Genomic DNA, 18474 nt, shown 5'->3' with positions numbered 1-18474 from the left:
TAAGGAGTTGACAGGACTCAAAGTAGTTTTGAAGAACAGTAGAGACAAGGGCAGACCAAGAAGAGATAAAACATGGCTTTCTAGGAAGGCTGAGGAACTGTGTGAGTCATGACGTAGAAGAAAGGAAAATATAAACATAGGAATGATACTTAGAAGCTGGCTTTTTAGAAATAAAAGACATTGAGGGTGATACATCTTTATTATTTTTTATTTTTTTTTTTTAGCATTTATTCATTTTTGAGAGGAGAGACAGTGCAAGTGAGGGAAGGGCAGAGAGAGAAAGGGAGGCACAGAAACTGAAGCAGAGTCCAATGCAGGGCTTGTACTCACTAACAATAAGATCGTGACCTGAACTGAAGTCGGATGCTTAACCAACTGAGTCACCCAGGCCCTCATGAGAGAAACATCTTTTTCACCCCAAATGTTAGAGCTAGCCCTACATATAAATCTTTAAGCAATTTCATAACTACATGGACTAGCAAGACGTGTTACACAATATGATTTTTTTAAATCATGTTATAAAAATTTCCCTTTGAATGTACTAATTATTTCATGATTAAATGTTTTTGTAGATGTTATTCCACAATCTATGCAAGATTTGTTGTGTATGAATAATGACTTTCCTCCGAGAGCACATTGCCTGGTAAGATGGTAGGTATACATTTTACTCAGGTAACTTTTAGTATGTATGTTGGGGAGAACCCCAGACCTCCCCCAGGTTCAGTGGTTTGTCAGGAGGATGAACAGAACTCAGCCTGTGATTACACTTACTATGATTTATTGTACTAACAAAATCATTAGAGGGAAAAGGTACCTGAGGCAAAGTTTGGAGGAAGTCAAGTGTTTGAGTCCTTTCCTAATGGAGTCACACAGGACGTACTTAAATTCCCTTAGCAACAAGTTGTGACAGCATATATGAAACATCTACCAAGGAAGCTGGTTAGCGGCTCAGTTCTCAGGGTTTATATTTAGGGGCTGGCACCTTCTAACTGGTACATAACAAAATTTTAGATTCCCAGAAGAAAAGCAGGTGTTCAGCATAAACCACATTGTTTCTACGGTTTAACGGCAGTAACTCTTATCGGAGGGTTTTTTGAGAACCTTCTTCAAATCCAAATTCCTAGGTGCCTGCCAAAGGTCAGCCTTGCAAGAAGGCCCTTCAAGGATAGTAGTCACAGGCCTGCTGTTAACTCTTTTCTGCACAAGTTTGTTTCATTATCTAGGGTAGAGCCTAATTATAATTCTGATGACTAGCATACAACATTTACATATTGCAGAAAACTTAATGTGTATTGTTGGAAATTGAATTGAAATTAAATGTTGATCTCATTTACACGATAACATCATAACTCAGTATATCTAAATTATAAATGTGATATAGCGTGTATGTTCAAGAAAGGACACCTAGTTAAAATACATTTATATACTGGTTTTATGTTAGTCTGTTGGTGTGAGTTGGTCTCTTGATTTTTTATAAAATAATTTCTAAGAAAGAGGAAAATGATAATATTTTTGCTTTGTTTTTTCTTCATTTCAATGTAATTACTATAGCATGTAGACTATGTAGCCTGCTTAAAAAAAAGAAAACTAATTGCAAATGCCAATAACTGGATATTATTTCATAAATATGCTTGTCATTTTAGTGTTTTACACTAAATGTTTTAAAAAACTGTAAATAGTGGCACATAATGTGCTTATCAAAATTTAATGCTGTTGTATAATCTCTGTTGAGCCTTTTCCTTTTTTTTTTTTTTTTTTTTTTTGCTTCTAGATAGACATGTATTTTGAGGGAACATTTTTGAGGGAACATTATATAACCCATATATTCTGACAGCTGGTCCTCCCAATTCATGTCCATTCCTAGGGCAAAATATATTCATATACATGTTAATGAAAATCTCTTGTTAGTAGCTTTTTTAACCTTTATATTTACTTTAAAAATTTTTATTTTTAAAATTAGTATACAGTAAAATTGACTTTTTTTGATGAGTAGTTCATTGAACTTCATGTATAGGGTTTTGTTTGTTTGAAGTGTTTATTTATTTTGAGAGAGATAGGGACAGCACAAGCAGGGAAGGGACAGAGAGAGAGAGCGAGTGAGCAAGCGAGTGAGCGAGCAGGCGGGCACTGTCAACACAGAGCCTGATGTGGGATTTGATCTCATGAACTGTGAGATCATGACCTGAGCCCAAACATAAGTCAGACGCTTAACCAACCCAGTCACACACATGTTCCTATGTATAGGTTTCTTAAAACTGCTGCCACAGTCAGAATATAGAACAGTTCTGTAACTTCCCCAGCAAACTCTTCTTGTCCATTATAATTTCTGGGCAATGACTGATGTATTTTTAGTTTTGATAGTTTTATCCTTCCAAGAATGTCATAGAGGTGGAATCATATAGTAACTATTTGAGACTAGTTTCTTTTACTCAGCATAATGCTTTTGAGATCCTTTGAAGTAATTCTGTATCAACAATTCCTTTTTATTGCTGAGCAGTATTCTATTGTCAGACTATATGCCAGTTTGTTTACTTATACACTGCTTGAAGGACATTAGAGTTATTTTTAGGTTTGGGCATTTATATTTACTATAATTAAAAAAATTTTTTTAACATTTATTTATTATTGAGAGAGAGCATGAGAGGGTCAGAGAGAGGAGGAGACGCAGAATCTGAAGCAGGCTCCAGGCTCTGAGCTGTCAGCACAGAGCCCGACGCGGCACTCAAATTCACAAACTTCGAAATTATGACCTGACCTGGAGTTGAATGCTTAATCGACTGAGCCACCCAGGCACCCCGTATTTATTATTTTTAAAGTTTATTTTTGGGGAACCTGGGTGGCTCAGTCGGTTAAGCATCTGTCTTCAGCTCAAGTCATGATCTCATAGTCCATGGGTTCAAGGCCTGTGTCGGGCTCTGTGCTGACAGCTCGGAGTCTGGAGCCTGCTTCAGATTCTGTGTCTTCCTCTCTCTCTGCCCCTCCCCTGCTCACTTTCTGTCTCTCTCTCAAAATAAAATAAAGACATAAAAAAAAATTTTTTTTAAATAAAGTTTATTTTTGAGAGAGAGAAAGAGAGAGCATGTGAGCAGGGAGAGAACCCCAAGCAGGCTTTGTGCTGTCAGCACAGAGCCTAGCGCGAGACTTGATCTCGTGAACTGAGAGATCACGCTCTGTGAGATCACAACCCAAGCCAAAATCAAGAGTCAGATGTTTGATTGAGTCACCCAGGCACCCCTGGGTTTTGGCATTTATGAATAGAGCTGTTATAAATATTTGTAAAAGATTTTTGTGTAAAAGTGCATTTTTAGTTCACTGGGATGAATGCCTAGGGTGAGATTGCTAGTCATATGGTAGGTGTATATTTTTAACTTTATAAGAAATGACCAAAATATACTATCGGGACAACATCAAAATAAAAAGCTTCTGCACTGTGAAGGAAACAGCCAACAAACCTAAAAGGAAACACTCAGAATGGGAGAAGATATTTGCAAATGACATATCTGATAAAGGGTTAGTATCAAAAATATATAAAGAACAATATAACTCAACACCCAAAAAACAAATGACCTAATTTAAAAATGTGCAGATATGAACAGACATTTCTCCAAAGACTTCCAGGTGACCTACAGACACATGAATAGATGCTCATCCTCAAAGAAATGCAAAACAAAACTACACTGAGATACCATGTCATGCCTCTCAGAATGTCTAAAATCAAAAACACAAGAGACAGTAAGTGTTGGAGAGGATATGGAAAAATAAGGAATTCTTTTGCATTTTTGTAGGAATGCAAACTGGTGCAGCCACTGTGGAGAACAGTATGGTGTTTTTTCAAAACGTTAAAAATAGTACTACCCTACAATCCAATACGCTATTGGGTATTTACCCCTATTTAACAGAAGCACTAATTCAAAGGGATACATGCACCCCTATGTTTATAGCAGCATTATTTATAAGAGCTAAGCAGCTAATATAATATTTATGTAAATATAAATATATTATTTTTTAATTTATATTTATATCATAAACTTTTATATTTATATAATATAAATATAAAATATAAATATGAAAGCAGCCCAAGTGTCCATTGATAGATGAATGAATAAAGAAGATATGATATACACACTGGTATTCTACCATAAAAAATGAAATCTTGGCATTTGCAACAACATAGAGAGGGTATAATGCTAAGTGAAATAAGTCAGAAAGACAAATACTGTATAATTTCACTCATGGCATTTAAGAAACAAAAAGGAGCAAAGAAGAAAAAAAGACAAACCTAGAAACAGACTCTTGATTATAGAGAACAAACTAACGGTTACCAGCGGGTAAGTGGGTGGGAGGATGGGTGAACTAGGTGATGGGGATTCAGAAGTGCTTTTGTCATGAGCACTCAGTGACGCATGGAATTGTTGTATCACTATACTGTACACCTGAAACTAGTATAACATTGTATGCTTATACTGTAATTAAAATAAAAACTTAATTTTAAAAAAAGGAAAAAAAGAAATGGCCAGACTAATTTACAGAGTGACTGAAAAATTCTGCATTCCCACCAGCAACGTTTGAGAGTTCTAGTTGCTCTGCGTCTTCGTCAACACTCCGTGTCAGTATTTTTTATTTTAGCCATTCTAATAGATGTATTGTTCTATCAGTTTATCAATATTTTGCTTTATGGGACATGTTTTGGTGCTGTGTTAAAGAACTCTTTGCCCCAGGGTACAGAGGTTTCTGCCACTTAAAAAGCAAAAACAAAAACAAAAAAAGCACTTCAAAACAATTTTGATTTATTTTTGATTTACAGAAAGTTGCAAAGATAGTACAGATTGATCTGGTATACCTTCACCCAGTTTCCCCCACTGTTAACACCTTATATTACCATGATACATGTGTCACCTTTTTTGCAAATGATTGTTCAGTTCCAAAAAAAATTTTGTGTGTGTATGTGTGTTTTTATTTTTGAGAGACAGTATGAGCAGGAGAGGGTCAGAGAGAGAGGGGGACACAGAATCCGAAGAAGGCTCCAGGCTCTGAGCTGTCAACACAGAGTCCGATGCGGGGCTCAAACCCACAAACCGTGAGATCATGACCTGAACTGAAGCCGGATGCTTAACTGACTGAGCCACCCAGGCGCCCCTGTTCCGTTGTTCCAAGATCATTTGTTGAAAAGAGCTTCCTTTCTCTATTGACTGACTTGCACCTTTGTCAAAAATCATTTGGCTAATTTTGTGTGGGTATATGTCTTATTGTTGTAAGTCTTTAAACTAGTATGATTCTCTAACTTTATTCCTCCTTTTCAAAGTTGTTTTGGCTTTTCTAGCTCCTTTGCTTTTCCACTTATATTTTAGAATTGGTTTATATCTACAAAAAGTTCCACTGGAATTTTGATTGTAATTTCCTTAAATCTCTAGACAGTTTAGGGAGGGCTGATATCTCTGCTATGCTGACTCTTTCATCTGATGAACACAGTCTCTCCAGTATTTAGGTCTTTTTTGATTTCCTTCCCCCAAGTTTTATTTAAATTCAAGTTCATTAACATCTGTTGTAATAACAGTTTCAGGAGTGGAGTTTAATGATTCATTAGTAACATGCAACACCCAGTACTCATCACAGATACTTTCCTTAATACCCACCACCCATCTAGCCCACCTCCCCTCTAGCAGTTCTCTATGATTTAAAGTCGGTTTAATGGTTTGCGTCTTTTTCTCCCTTTATATTCATCTGTTTCATGTCTTAAATTCCACAAATAAGTAAAATCATATGGTATTTGTCTTTTTCTGGCTTATTTCGCTTAGCATTATACACTCTAGCTCCATCCAAGTCTTTGCAGGTGGCAAGATTTCATTCTTATTGATGCCTGAGTAATATTCCTGTGTGTGTGTGTGTGTGTGTGTGTATCAATATATATCTGTATATATCTATATCTCCCACATCTTCTTTATCCATTCTTCAGTTGATGGAAATTTGGGTTCTTGCTATAATTTGACTTTTATTGATAATGCTGATATAAATATCGGGGTGCATGTATCTCTTCAGATCAGTATTTTTGTATCCTTTGGGTAAATACTTAGTACTGCAGTTGCTGGATTGTAGGGTAGGTTCTATTTTTAACTTTTTAAGGAACCTCTATATTGTTTTTCAGAGTGGCTGTACTAGTTTGCATTCCCACCAGTAGTGTGAGAGGGTCCCCTTTTTTCTACATCCTCATCAACATTTGTTGTTTCTTTTGTTGTTCATTTTAGTCATTTGGACAAATATGAGGTGATACCTCATTTTGATTAGTATTTCCCTGATGATGAGTGATGTTCAGAACATTTTCATACGTCTCTAAGCCATGTGTATATCTCCTTTGGCAAAATGTCTATTCATGTCTTTTGCCATTTCTTTTTTTAAATTTTATTTAAATCCAAGTTAGTTAACATATAGAGTAATAATGATTTCAGGAATAGAATTTAGTGATTCATTACTTACATATAACACCCAGTGCACATCCCAACATTTCACTGCTCATTAAAGGGGATGTGCCCTTAATGCCCATCACCCAAATATTTAGCCCATCCCCCTACCCATCACCCCACCAGCAACCCTTAGTTCTCTATATTTAAGAGTCTCTTATGGCTTCTGTCCCTCTCTGTTTTTATCTTATTTTTGCTTCCCTTCGTTATGTTTATGTTTTGTTTCTTAAATTCCACATATGAGTGAAGTCATATGATGTCTTTCTCTGACTTATTTTGCTTAGCATAATACACTCTAGTTATTGCAAATGGCAAGATTGCATTCTTTTAAAAAATGTTTTTTAACATTTATTCATTTTTGAGAGAGAGAGAAAGACAGAGCATGAGTGGGGAGGGGCAGAGAGAGGGAGACACAGAATCTGAAGTAGGCTCCATGCTCTGAGCTGTCAGCACAGAGTCTTATGTGAGGCTTGAACCCATGAAGTGTGAGATCATGACCTGACCTGAAGTTGGATGCTTAACTGACTAAGCCACTCAGCTGCCCCTAATTCTTTTGACCACCGAGTAACATTCCATGATTTGAATGTTATTCTGCTTTATGGAGTCACTGAGTTCTCTATGCCTACATTTATTAGCTGATATTTTTCTTTTATTCTTTTCAGCTTCATTACTTTCCATAATTTTATCTTTTATATCGCTTATGCATTTCTCTGCTTCTTCCATCCTTATGGCCATTACATCTTGTTGGTTTTGAATCTCGGTTATTGTATTTTTCATTTTAGCCTGACTAGTTTTTAGGCTTTTATCTCTGAGGTAAGGGTTCTCTGGTGTCTTCTATGTTTTTATCAAGCCCAGCTAGTGGCCTTATGTTGTTTTAAATCCTGGATATAACTTATATCTGTTTTGATTAGATCCCAGGCTGTGACCTTTTCTTGCTCTTTTGGGATGAATTCCTCTATCTTCTGTGTGTTAGGTCTCTGTCTTCTGTGTGTTAGGAAAGCCCATTATGATTCCTGGTCTGGAGAGTAATGGCTCCTGAAGAGGTCATATATTGTCCAGGGCCTGGTACTTCAGGGAATTGTCTCTAGTGTATGCTGTGTGCACTCTGCTGCAGTGTTTTGGCTACTCTTTCCCTCAGGTCAGTCCTCTGCAGAGTTTCTCCTTGTACACACTGGGAAGTGCTTGGACTTTGGCCAGAGTGTGGCATGTTTTAACTAGGTGTGTTCTGTTCTGCTTGTTAAAAGAGACCTGATGCTTTTTCCACTAGAGCTGAAGTATTGCAGAACTCTGTAGTCAGTTGACATGGTGCGTACAAGGTGCTTGTGCTGGTCTTCTGGGGGCAGGGGTCACTGCTCTGTTTTTCAGGCACACTTGCCCAAGAAAAGCAGCACCTGCAGAGTACAGGGGAGTGGGGCTTGCCATTGTTGGCACTGTACTGCTTACTGAGGTTGATTTATGCTGAGGTGCAGGAGTGAGAAATGGCTCCATCCCTCTCCCTTATCCCCGAGAACAAAATCCGTGCCTACTGCTGTTCAGGTAGCTCTCCCACACGGCAAACAATCTCCCCTTGTATGTCCCAAGCTTCCCTCATGTCGCTACCTCCAATATGTCTGTGTCTGGGCCGTCTTCCTGCTTGGCAGGGCAGTGCACATCTGTTTTATCCCAGCGTTGCCAGCTGAGTTTTAAAACTCCAAATTTTAGGGACCTGTTATGGCAAGGACCTGTGCTGGTTCTCTGGGAGAGGGTTTTGCTGCACTGGGACTGATGCAGGTTTGTCCCAGGGGGGCTGTTCAACAAAACTGCAAGGGTGTGGAGTTTGGAGTAAACTGCAGCAAAGAGTCAGTGTCCAGGTTAGCCATCCTTGGCCAGTGTCTCTGTGCCTATGCTGAGGGGTAGGGAGCATAATGGCACCTGCTGACTCTTCTGTCCCTGGAGAGGCATGCCACCTCTCCCAGGTGTGCTCCACAAAGGGGAAATCATCTCTCCTAGTGCTTCCCAGGGGAGCCTCAGATCACACCATGTGCTCTCGAGCTTTCTGTCCTCCTTTTTCCACAGGAGCGGAGGGGCAGGAGAATGTCATGGTACCTGCTCTTTTGTCCCTGGAGAGGCAGTGCTACCTCTCTAAGATATGCTCCAAGAAGAGGAAGCCATCTCTTCCAGTGTTTCCCAGGGGATCGTCAGAATGCTCCATCTGCTCCTGGGTTCTCTGCCCTCCTCCACAGGAGCACTGCAGCACCTTCAGCGCTAAATAGTAGCCATGGCATAGGCCTCTAAAACTCTAGTCTTTGAGCTCCACTGGTTATAAAATCTCAGGATAATCAGCCCCTCTCATTTTCTCAGTCACTGGCTTTGAGAATATGCTTTCCTTGTGTGATCCCCTGTGTGCACCCTCCCCCTCTCTCTCTCACCTCTGTGCTGCCTCCCGTCCGTAGTGTTCACTGTCTGTTTCCCCCCCAAATCTTATCTCTGCACCTCCTGACTTTGATGATGTTGCCTCTTGTCTCTCTCCCTGGTTGTGCATTTTGTTCTATGTGTCCTCAGATTGATTTCCTGGTCGTTCAGAATGATTTGATATATATCTCACTGTGTTTGAGGGAAGACGCAAGCATAGGGTCTCCTACTACTCTGCCATTTTAACTCCTTCTCCCTGTTTTATCAGATTAATATCTAAATACCTAATTATTGCTTTCTTTTTCTTAGGTGCTATTGTTAACAGTTTCAAATTTTTTTCCAGCTCTTTGCTGTTAGTATATAGAAATATGATTTTTGTTCATTCATTTTGTATTCCATGACTTTACTAAATCCAATTATTAGCTCTAGGAGGAGTTTTGTAGTGTCTTTTGGGTTTTCTAGGTAAATAGTCACATCTGTGAAACGGATAGTTACATTTCTTCCTTTCCAATTCTTTCTTTTTCTTATCTATTTATTTATTTATTTGTGCAGAAGATGATTTTATTAGAGCATGGCGACAGCAGAAAGAGCTGCCTGTGTCTTGCCTTTTTAAACTGTATTTTGTCAAATGCTTTTTCTGCATCTATCGACAGGGTCATATGGTTTTTAGCCTTTCTTTTGTTAATGTGATGTATCACATTGATGGATTTGTGAATATTGAACCAGTCCTGTAACCCAGGAATGAATCCCACTTGATCATGATGGATACTTTTTTTTATATGCTGTTGAATTCGATTTGCTAGTATCTTGTTGAGTATTTTTGCATCTGAATTCATTAAGGATATTGGTCTGTAGTTCTCTTTTTTTGCTGGGTCTCTGTCTAGTTTGGGCATCAAGGTGATGCTGGCTTCGTAGAATGAGTTTGGAAGTTTTCCTTCTGTTTCTATTTTTTTGGAATAGTTTGAGAAGAATGGGTATGAGCTCTGCTTTATATATCTGGTAGAATTCCCCTGGCAAGCCATCTGGCCCCGGGCTCTTATTGGGAGATTTTTGATAACGGATTCGATTTCTTCACTGGTTATCGGTCTGTTTATGTTTTCTATCTCTTTCTGTTTGAATTTTGGTAGTGCATGTGCATTTAGGAATTTGTCCATTTCTTCTAGGTTGTCCAGTTTGTTGGCATATAATTTTTCAGGGTAATCTCTGATGATTGCTTGTATTTCTAAGGGATTGGTTGTACTAGATCTACTTTCATTCATTATTTTGTCTATCTGGGTGCTCTCTCTTTTCTTTCTGAGGAGCCTGGGTAGAGGTTTATCAATTTTGTTTATTTTTTCAAAGAACCAACACTTGGTTTCATTGATCTGCTCGACTGTTTTTTTTTTTTTTTTTTTTTTTGGATTCTATAGTTTATTTCTGCCCTGATCTTTATTATTTCTTTTCTTCTGCTGGGTTTGGGGTGCTCTTGCTGCTCCCCTTCTAGTTCCAGCAGGTGCTCTGTTAGATTTTGAATTTGCACTTTTTCTAGTTTGTTGAAATAGGCCTGGATTGCAATATACTTTCCTCTTAGGACTGCCTTTGCTGCGTCCCAGAGATTTTGGATTGTTATATTTTCGTTTTCATTTGTTTCCATACATTTTTTAACTGGCTAAGACTTCCATTAAAATATTGAATAGGAGTAGTGAGAGTTGACATTTTAGCCTTGTTTCCTGATCTCAGAAGCCAAACATTTAGTCCTTTACCATTAGGTGTACTGTTAGCTATAGATTTTTCATGGATGCTCTTTATCAGTTGAGAAAATTCTCTTCTATTCCTAGTTTGCTGAGTTTTTATCATGAATGGATGTTGAATTTTGTCAAATGCTTTTTCTGCTTAAATTGATATGATCATTTGTTTCCTTAGATTTTTAATATGGTGATTATATTGATTGATTTTTGGATATCTAACTAACTATATGTTCCCAAGATAAAGCACACTTTCTTGTGGTATAATTTGTTTTTGTACTTATATGTATTGCTAGATTTGTTATGCTGTTATTCTGTTGAGGAATTTAATGTCTGTATTACTGAGGAGTATTGGTTTGTAGATATCATATACAGTAGTTCCCCTACCATCCGCATCCTGCAGTTTTGCTTTCCATGGCTTCAGCTCCCACAGGTCACCTGCAGTCCAGAAGCAAATGATCTTCTGATATATCAGAAGGTCAGTAGTAGCCTAGTGCTAGGTCATAGTGCCTATATCATTCATCTCAGTTGATCTCATCATGTAGACATTTTATCATCTCCCATCTCAAGAAGAGCGAGTACGGTACAATAAGATATTTAGAGGAAGAGAAAGAGAACATTCACAAAACTTTCATTATTGTATATTATAATTGTTTTGTTCTATTATTAGTTACTGTTCCTAATCTCTTACTCTGCTTCATTTATAAATTTGTCAAGTGTGTATAAGAAAAAACAGTATATGTACACTTTGGTACTATTCGTGGTCTCAGGCATCTATAAGAAGTCTTGGCATGTATCGCCCATTGATAAGGAGGGACTACTGTACTTTTTCTTGATATCAGGGAAATGCTGATATCAAGCATTATAACATGAGTTGGGAAGTATTTTGTTCCATCTTTTGGAAGAGATTGTGTAAAATTGATGTTATCTTTGAATGTTTGGTAGAATTTGCCATGAAAACGACCTGGGTGGGGAGTTTTCATTTTATTGAGGTGGGGGTCCCTTCTCAGGGGGGGCTTTAAGCTGAAGTCTCAGTTCCTGTTCCTTGCCTCATATATACACCCATATCTCTGGGGGACAATTTACAACATTACCACTTCTGTGCTGATTGGGGTTGATGGAAAGTCATGCACCTACAGTGCTTGAATAGATCTGTAGGTTATGGAAGGAAGCTGGTTTGTGGAGAGATTGATGACATCATTGAAGAGATAGAAGGCAGCTTCCTACTCCCAGTGGTTTATAAGCAAAGACTTGGTAATACCTGAGTGATGTGCTCCTGGAATTACAGTTTCCAGGGCTTACTTTATTCATATTTATTATGAGACTGGGATATTCTTAGACATGGCCTATCCTGAATACATGCCAGAGACTACCTCCCCTGGACTGGGTATACCTAATCAGTCTCCAAGGCTAAAATACATGGTATTTGCAGACGTACACATACTTTTCTTCTACAGTTCTCAGTTTCTTGAATCTATCAGACCATGGTCAGTTTTGAAGACATCTCTGTGAGTCATACCAACAGGCTTTTAGTAGCTAAAAGTCTTCTCCTATAAAAATCTCAATCTCTAGTTCCTAGCTCTTAGGGCCTATAATCCAGAGTTTGTAATCCCCTGGGCTTCTTCAGAGTCATCTTGTATGCTTTCTTCGGCTTTTCAGTTCCCTCTTTGTTTCTGTCATCCTTTTTATCTTTTTTCTTTGAAGTTTAGTTATAAATTTTTTTTAATGTTTATTTTTGAGAGAGAGAGAGAGCGAGAGAACGAGTGCAAGTGGAGAAGGGAGAGAAGGAGACACAGATTCCGAAACAGGCTTCAGGCTCTGAGCTGTCAATATGGAGCCTGACTCAGGGCTCATGGAGATTGTGAGGCTTGTGGAGCTTGAATTTGGGAATGGTGAGATCATGACATGAGCTGAAGTTGGATGCTTAACTGACTGAGCCATCCAGGCACCTGTGATGTTCAGCTGTGTATTTTTAAACATTGTCATATTTTATAAGCACAAATACTTATGTGTTTTTTGAGGGAAGGGGAGGGTCTGTGTCTTGCCTGTGTGCCATGTTGCTTCCATTTTAAAAAAATTGATCTTAAAGATTAGAAGGCCAGCAATCAAACTTTTGAGAATTATTTGAATATTAACCATATTAAAGGGATATGTATTTTTTCCCCCCAGTATACATTATTTTTAAACATTTACTGTGAGCCAGCTACTGAGATACCAGGATACTAAGGATACAATATGATCCCTAGCTCATTAAACTTTGGGATTAGTAGGAGGCTAGATAAGGAAACAGTGGCAGCATTATTGATAAATGCTCTCACAGAAGGCAGCACAGGGCTTGATTCAAACTCATAGGAAGTGGTTCTTTTTAATCCAGATCAAGTTGGGAAATTGTTTTTAGAAGAGGCATTACCACACTTGAATCCTGATGGACAGTGAGAAAAAGCCAGGTAAAGTTGGTTAAAAAGACATTCATGGCAGAACAGGAGCATTAGTAGAGATGATGATGCTTAAGTTAAGAATTTAAAACCTGCAAGTATAGCAGCAGAGAGTTGATAATGATAAAAGATGAGAAGATATCTGTGTATTTTGGGCCAAATGTGAATTAGGCATCTTAAGAAGATTTTATAATGTTCTTATAGTTGTTTTTTTAAAATAGAATTTTAAAATTATAATTTAAAAATTAAAATTCTACAGTTTTCAAGGCTAATGTTTACTTGTAATGTTGCTTACCACCTGAAGAATAATATGCATGGAAGTATTCACCTATAAACATTTCCTTTTTAAAAAATTAAACTAAAGTTAATACTAAAACAGTGACATTGAAAATGTGAAAACTCTTATGGAAAATATTCATTTATACATTGTATACATATACAGTTAGCACAGTTGGACCCTGTCAGAATGAGATAAAATCAATATATGATTAACTTATATTTTCAAATCAAACTTTAGAAGTAGAATTTGGCATTTATGACAAATGCTCACTTTTGATAGTTTACCTGTCTACATGTATTTTCAAATCTTGCTGTTTCAATTTTATATCAAGCACCTGCCATATGAGTTCTAAGCCTGTTTAACTTATTTAAGGGTATTTTATAAAACTGGTACTTAAAAGATATGTGGGTATGATCAGTTTTCGTCGGCTTGTAGGCAAGGTAATTGATCTTAATGATGTGGTCTATTAGATACTTCTATATCCTTTTATACTTACCCTTTATCTTCTAATGGCTGATTTCTTTTTTTTTTAATTTTTAAAAAGTGTTTATTTTTGAAAGACTGAGAGAGCGTGAACAGAGAAGGTGCAGAGAGAGAGGGAGACAGAATCCAAAGCAGGCTCCAGGCTCTGAGCTGTCAGCACAGAGCCTGATGCGGGGCTTGAACCCATGAACTGTGAGATCATGACCTAAGCCGAAGTCGGACACTTAACTGACTGAGCCACCCAGGGACCCCTCTAATGGCTGATTTCTAAAAATCATCTGTAGGGGTTTATTTCCTTTTATTTTTACTCCTTATAAAATAGGTAGCCTTGAAAATGATACAGATGTTAACCTAGGAGACATTTATGCCCAAATGTAAATTTATGAGGTCTTTACTGAGCAGAGGTTTATTTATTTTTTTATTTTTTAAATTGTTTTATTATTTATTTTTGAGAGAGAGAGAGAGAGAGAGTGTGAGCAGGGAAGGTTCAGAAAGAGAGGGAAACACAGAATCAGAAGCAGGGAACCAGGCTCTGAGCTGTCAGCACAGAGCCTGATGTGGGGCTCGAACCCACCATCTGTGAAATCATGACCTGAGCCAAAGTCAGCTGCCCAACCGACTGAGCCACTCAGGCACCCCTGAGCAGAGGTTTTAATAAGAAGGAATGGTAGGCAGGATACTGAAACTCCCTATGTCCTAAAGATCTCTACTTTCTAAAACCTATGAATATAGGTTACATGGCAAGAAGAGATCAAGGGAGCAGATGAAATTAGGATTGCTAATTAACTGACTTCAAGATTAGGAGATATGTCCTGGATTATCAGGATGGTCCCAGTGAAATCACAGGTGTTCTTAAAAGTGGAAAAAAGGCAGAAGAGAATCAGTGTCTGAGTAGTGTACTATGAGAGTTTGGCCTGCTTTTGCTGGATTTGAGTAAGGCAGCCAGGAGCTAAGGAATGAGGGGAGCCTCTAGAAACTGGGAGGGGTAAGGAATGAATTCTCTCTTACAGCTTCCAAAAGGAACACAGTCTTGCTGACAGGTCGATGTTGGGACTTTTGTCAGACTTCTGACCTATAGAACTCTTAAGATAAATTTATTTTAAGCCACTGATTTTGTGTAATTTGTTATAGCGGCAATATGAGAACAATACAAAAAGAGCATAAATGCTATTTGCCTGGGAGGCTCTACCAAGCTTGAAAAGTACAAAAGTATTTTTGTGTTAAAAAAATACTTTTTAGTACTTTTTAAACCCAGTACAGCTGGGTTTAATTCATGATAAATTTTGTCTCTGTGGTTTTGCCTTTGTCTCGTCTAATCTTTTGACGACCTTCAGCTTGCAACCACACTTTAAGGGAGTAACAGCAACAAACTAAAGAAATGGCCCACAATCTTGTAAGTTGTGTAGTTGAGTAATTATGGTGGCTTTTAAAATATATTTAGTTTTGTGATTTTAAAGCCTTTTTTTTTTTTCCTGGCTATAGAAAGAGGTATGTGTAAAAGGACCTGATGGTTTTGAGAGAATGGTATTTTAGAATAGCTCTAAGGATCCATAAAATATTCTTATTCTTTCAAAAGCAAAAATGTCTTGAAGATTTCTGGTAACAGCAACATAATTTAATTTGGCAGTTCCTCCTCTGCGAAAGGAAGGAAGGGAGGAAGGAAGGAAGGACATTGGAAACCATTTTAGGGTACTGGAAATTGTACAAAGGCAGACAACAAATTGAGAAGCATCTTGTTTTAAAAAAAACTACTCGAGGTTCAGTTAAGATAGTGTATCTTCTGTCCCTTTTGCCTGTGACTATTCCTGTTACTGCCCTCTTCTCCCCAGTCTGTGTTGGTGAGAACTGGCTTTCCAGTCTAGGCTGGTCATGAAAACCACCAGTTCATTTAGTGAATGGGCAGACTTGATTCTAGGTGGAGGACAAAAACCTGTAGCAGAGTTAAGTGGGAATGGATAAGGAAAACCTGTATGTGAACAAGGCCACGACTGCAGTTCTAGTTCAAGGCAAGTAACGGATAAGTCAGAAATTTAATAGGGAGCTAATGTATGTATGAAAGCCATAGAAGAGTAGGATACATTCTGCACACTTCTTTATATGATAGGGAAACTACATATGTTCATGGGAGATGCAAGAGAACCCAAACTTCAGAACTGGTTGCAGCTTTAAATATAACCCCTCTCCCCTCAACTGATCAGTTAACAGAAAGTTAAGTCTTATGGTCTAAAAAAATAAATAAAGTCTTATGGTCTCAGGTGTTTGAGCATATTTTGTGCCCCAGTTACTGGCTTACCACTAAGCTATATTGACAATGGGTAGCTCCTAGGGAGCCAGGCTAAGAAGAATAAAGTGAGTGAATAGAGACATCAGTAGCTGAATATCTTGGGAAAGCCTGATTACACAGTTTAAATCTGGTCAAGTTACTAAATACAAACAAAAAGAGACAACCTTCAGAAAAGTTAAACAGGACTTGGTTTTATTACAATATATTATTTAAATCTAGTTTTTAACCACAAATTACTAGATATACAGGGTCATACAAGAAAGTGTGACCCATATTGAAGTTGGAAAAAAGTCAGTAGAAATTGACTCTTAGTGGGCCCAGATGTTGAATTGAGCAATAACTTCAAAGCAGTTGTAAACATATTCAGAGAATTTAAAAAATATGCTACCAATGAGTCAAATAGGAAATCTCAACAAATAGAAACTATAACGAAGAACCTAATGGAAGCCCTAGAGTTGGAAAGTATAACTGAAATAAACTTTCATCAGATGAGGTCAAAAGCGGGTCTGAGATGGCAGAAGAAAGAGTGGGTGGGTTTGAAAGATTAATAGAAATTATCCAATCTGAAGAACAGAAAGAAAAAAGACTAGAGAGAAGGGAACAGAACTTCAGAGATCTGTGGGTCATTGTCAGGTGTTCCAAAGCATACTTGTAATTATGGAAATGCTAGATGAAGAGAAAGAAAGGGCAGGAAAGAAAAATACTCCAAGGAATATTGGCCAAAAGCATCCCTAGATTCAATGAAAAAACAAAAACAAACAACATTTACATACAGACCCAGGAATCTCAATGAATCTCTAGTGGGTAAACACAGGAAACCACATCTAAATATATTATTGTCAACTTGCTGAAACTCAAAGCAGAGAGAATCTTGAAAGCAAGACAAAAATGACTCATCATGTACAAAAGAACAATACTGTTTGCTGACAAAAACATTGGCGGCCAGAGAGCAGTGCAGTGACCTTAAGTTTTGGAAGAAGAAAACACCAGCCAAGAATTCTATATCCAGCAAAACCATCTTTCAAAAAGAAAGGATGAAATAACAACACTGTCATAAATAAAGACAGAATTCATTGCAAGAGACCTACCTTATAGGCACTATTAAAGAGGTGATAACTTGGATCCACAGGAAGGAATGAAGAGCATTGGAAATATTCCAGTGAATACAAAAAGGATATTCTTTTTTTAAAAATAATTTTTATTTATTTTTTCTGAGAGAGAGAAAGAGAGCACAAGTAGGGGAGGAGCAGAAAGAGAGCAGAACACAGAATCTGAAGCAGGCTCCAGGCTCTGAACTGTGAGATCAAAACTTGAGCCAAACTCAGATGCTTAAGTGACTGAGCCACCCAGGCATCTCCCACCCTTTTTTAAAATTTTTATTTTTTTTAAATGTTTGTTTATTTTTGAGAGAGAGAGAGAGAAAGACTCAGAGCATCAGCGGGGGAGGGTCAGAGAGAGAGAGGGAAACAGAATCCAAAGCAGGCTTCAGGTTCTGAGCTGTCAGCACAGACTGACATGGGGGTCGAACCCAGGAACCATGAGATCATGACCTGAGCTGAAATCCGATGCTTAACAGACTGAGCTACCAGGCGTCCCCCTAAAGTATTTTTTATTTAAATTATTTACATTTTTTTTGACATGATGCTGTTGGCACACCTAATAGATTACAGTATAGTGTAAAAATAACTTTTGTGTGCACTGAGAAACAACAACAACCAAAAAGGCATTTGGTATCCCTGTATAGCTTCATGCATTTGTATGAATGTTTTGTAACATAATAAGAGAGATAATTAGTTCATAATTTGTGAATTTTAACTCCTGATATATTGTGTCCTTTTGCCCTCCAAAAAGGTTTTAAAAGTTTTTACCACGGTCTGTGGCATGTCCCAGACTCTTGCTACACTGGATCTTAACTAGCATTTTATATCTTTTGCCAATTTAATTGGTTAACAGTGATATCTTGTTTTAATTTTATTTTCCTTATAACTAGTGAGGTTGAACATCTTTGGGTAGAATTATTAGCTGTTTATATTTCTTATTTAAAATATGTATCAGCTTTGCTTATTTAATTTTTTTTGTGGTAAAACATAGTAAAATATCATTTAAACAATTTTTTAAGTGTACACTGGCATTGGGTGCTTTCGTATTTTCTTTATTTAAAAAATTTTTTTATGTTTGTTAATTTTTGAGGGAGACAGAACACAATTAGGGAAGGGGCAGAGAGATAGGGAGACACAGTATCTGAAGCAGTCCCCCAGGTTCTGAGCCATTAGCAAGGAGCCCAATACAGGGCTGGAACCCATGAACCGTGAGATCATGACCTGAGCTGAAGCCAGATGCTTAACTGACGGAGCCACCTAGGCGCTCCTAATTTCCAGGAGTTTTTCATCATTCCATATTGGAACTCTGTAACTATTAAGTA

The 18474-nt window shown here is 37.7% G+C and overlaps 1 protein-coding gene across 3 annotated transcripts in view; it reads left to right on the top strand.

The window, feature by feature from the left end:
- The window catches only part of RAB3GAP1 (RAB3 GTPase activating protein catalytic subunit 1), a 99767-nt gene that overhangs the window by 21037 nt on the left and 60256 nt on the right, over positions 1 to 18474 (top strand). For all 3 annotated transcript variants that reach the window (XR_003906695.1, XM_029934670.1, XM_029934669.1), the window contains exon 5: positions 573 to 651. Coding sequence is in view for 2 of the 3 variants with exons in the window: in XM_029934670.1 (XP_029790530.1) it covers positions 573 to 651 (79 nt within the window). In the remaining variant the exon portion in view is untranslated. The remainder of the gene's footprint in view (positions 1 to 572; positions 652 to 18474) is intronic.

The sequence above is a fragment of the Suricata suricatta genome, chromosome 3, assembly GCF_006229205.1.
Source record: "Suricata suricatta isolate VVHF042 chromosome 3, meerkat_22Aug2017_6uvM2_HiC, whole genome shotgun sequence".
Classification (NCBI taxonomy): Eukaryota; Metazoa; Chordata; class Mammalia; order Carnivora; family Herpestidae; genus Suricata; species Suricata suricatta.
This window is presented reverse-complemented; position numbering and strand designations above follow the sequence as displayed.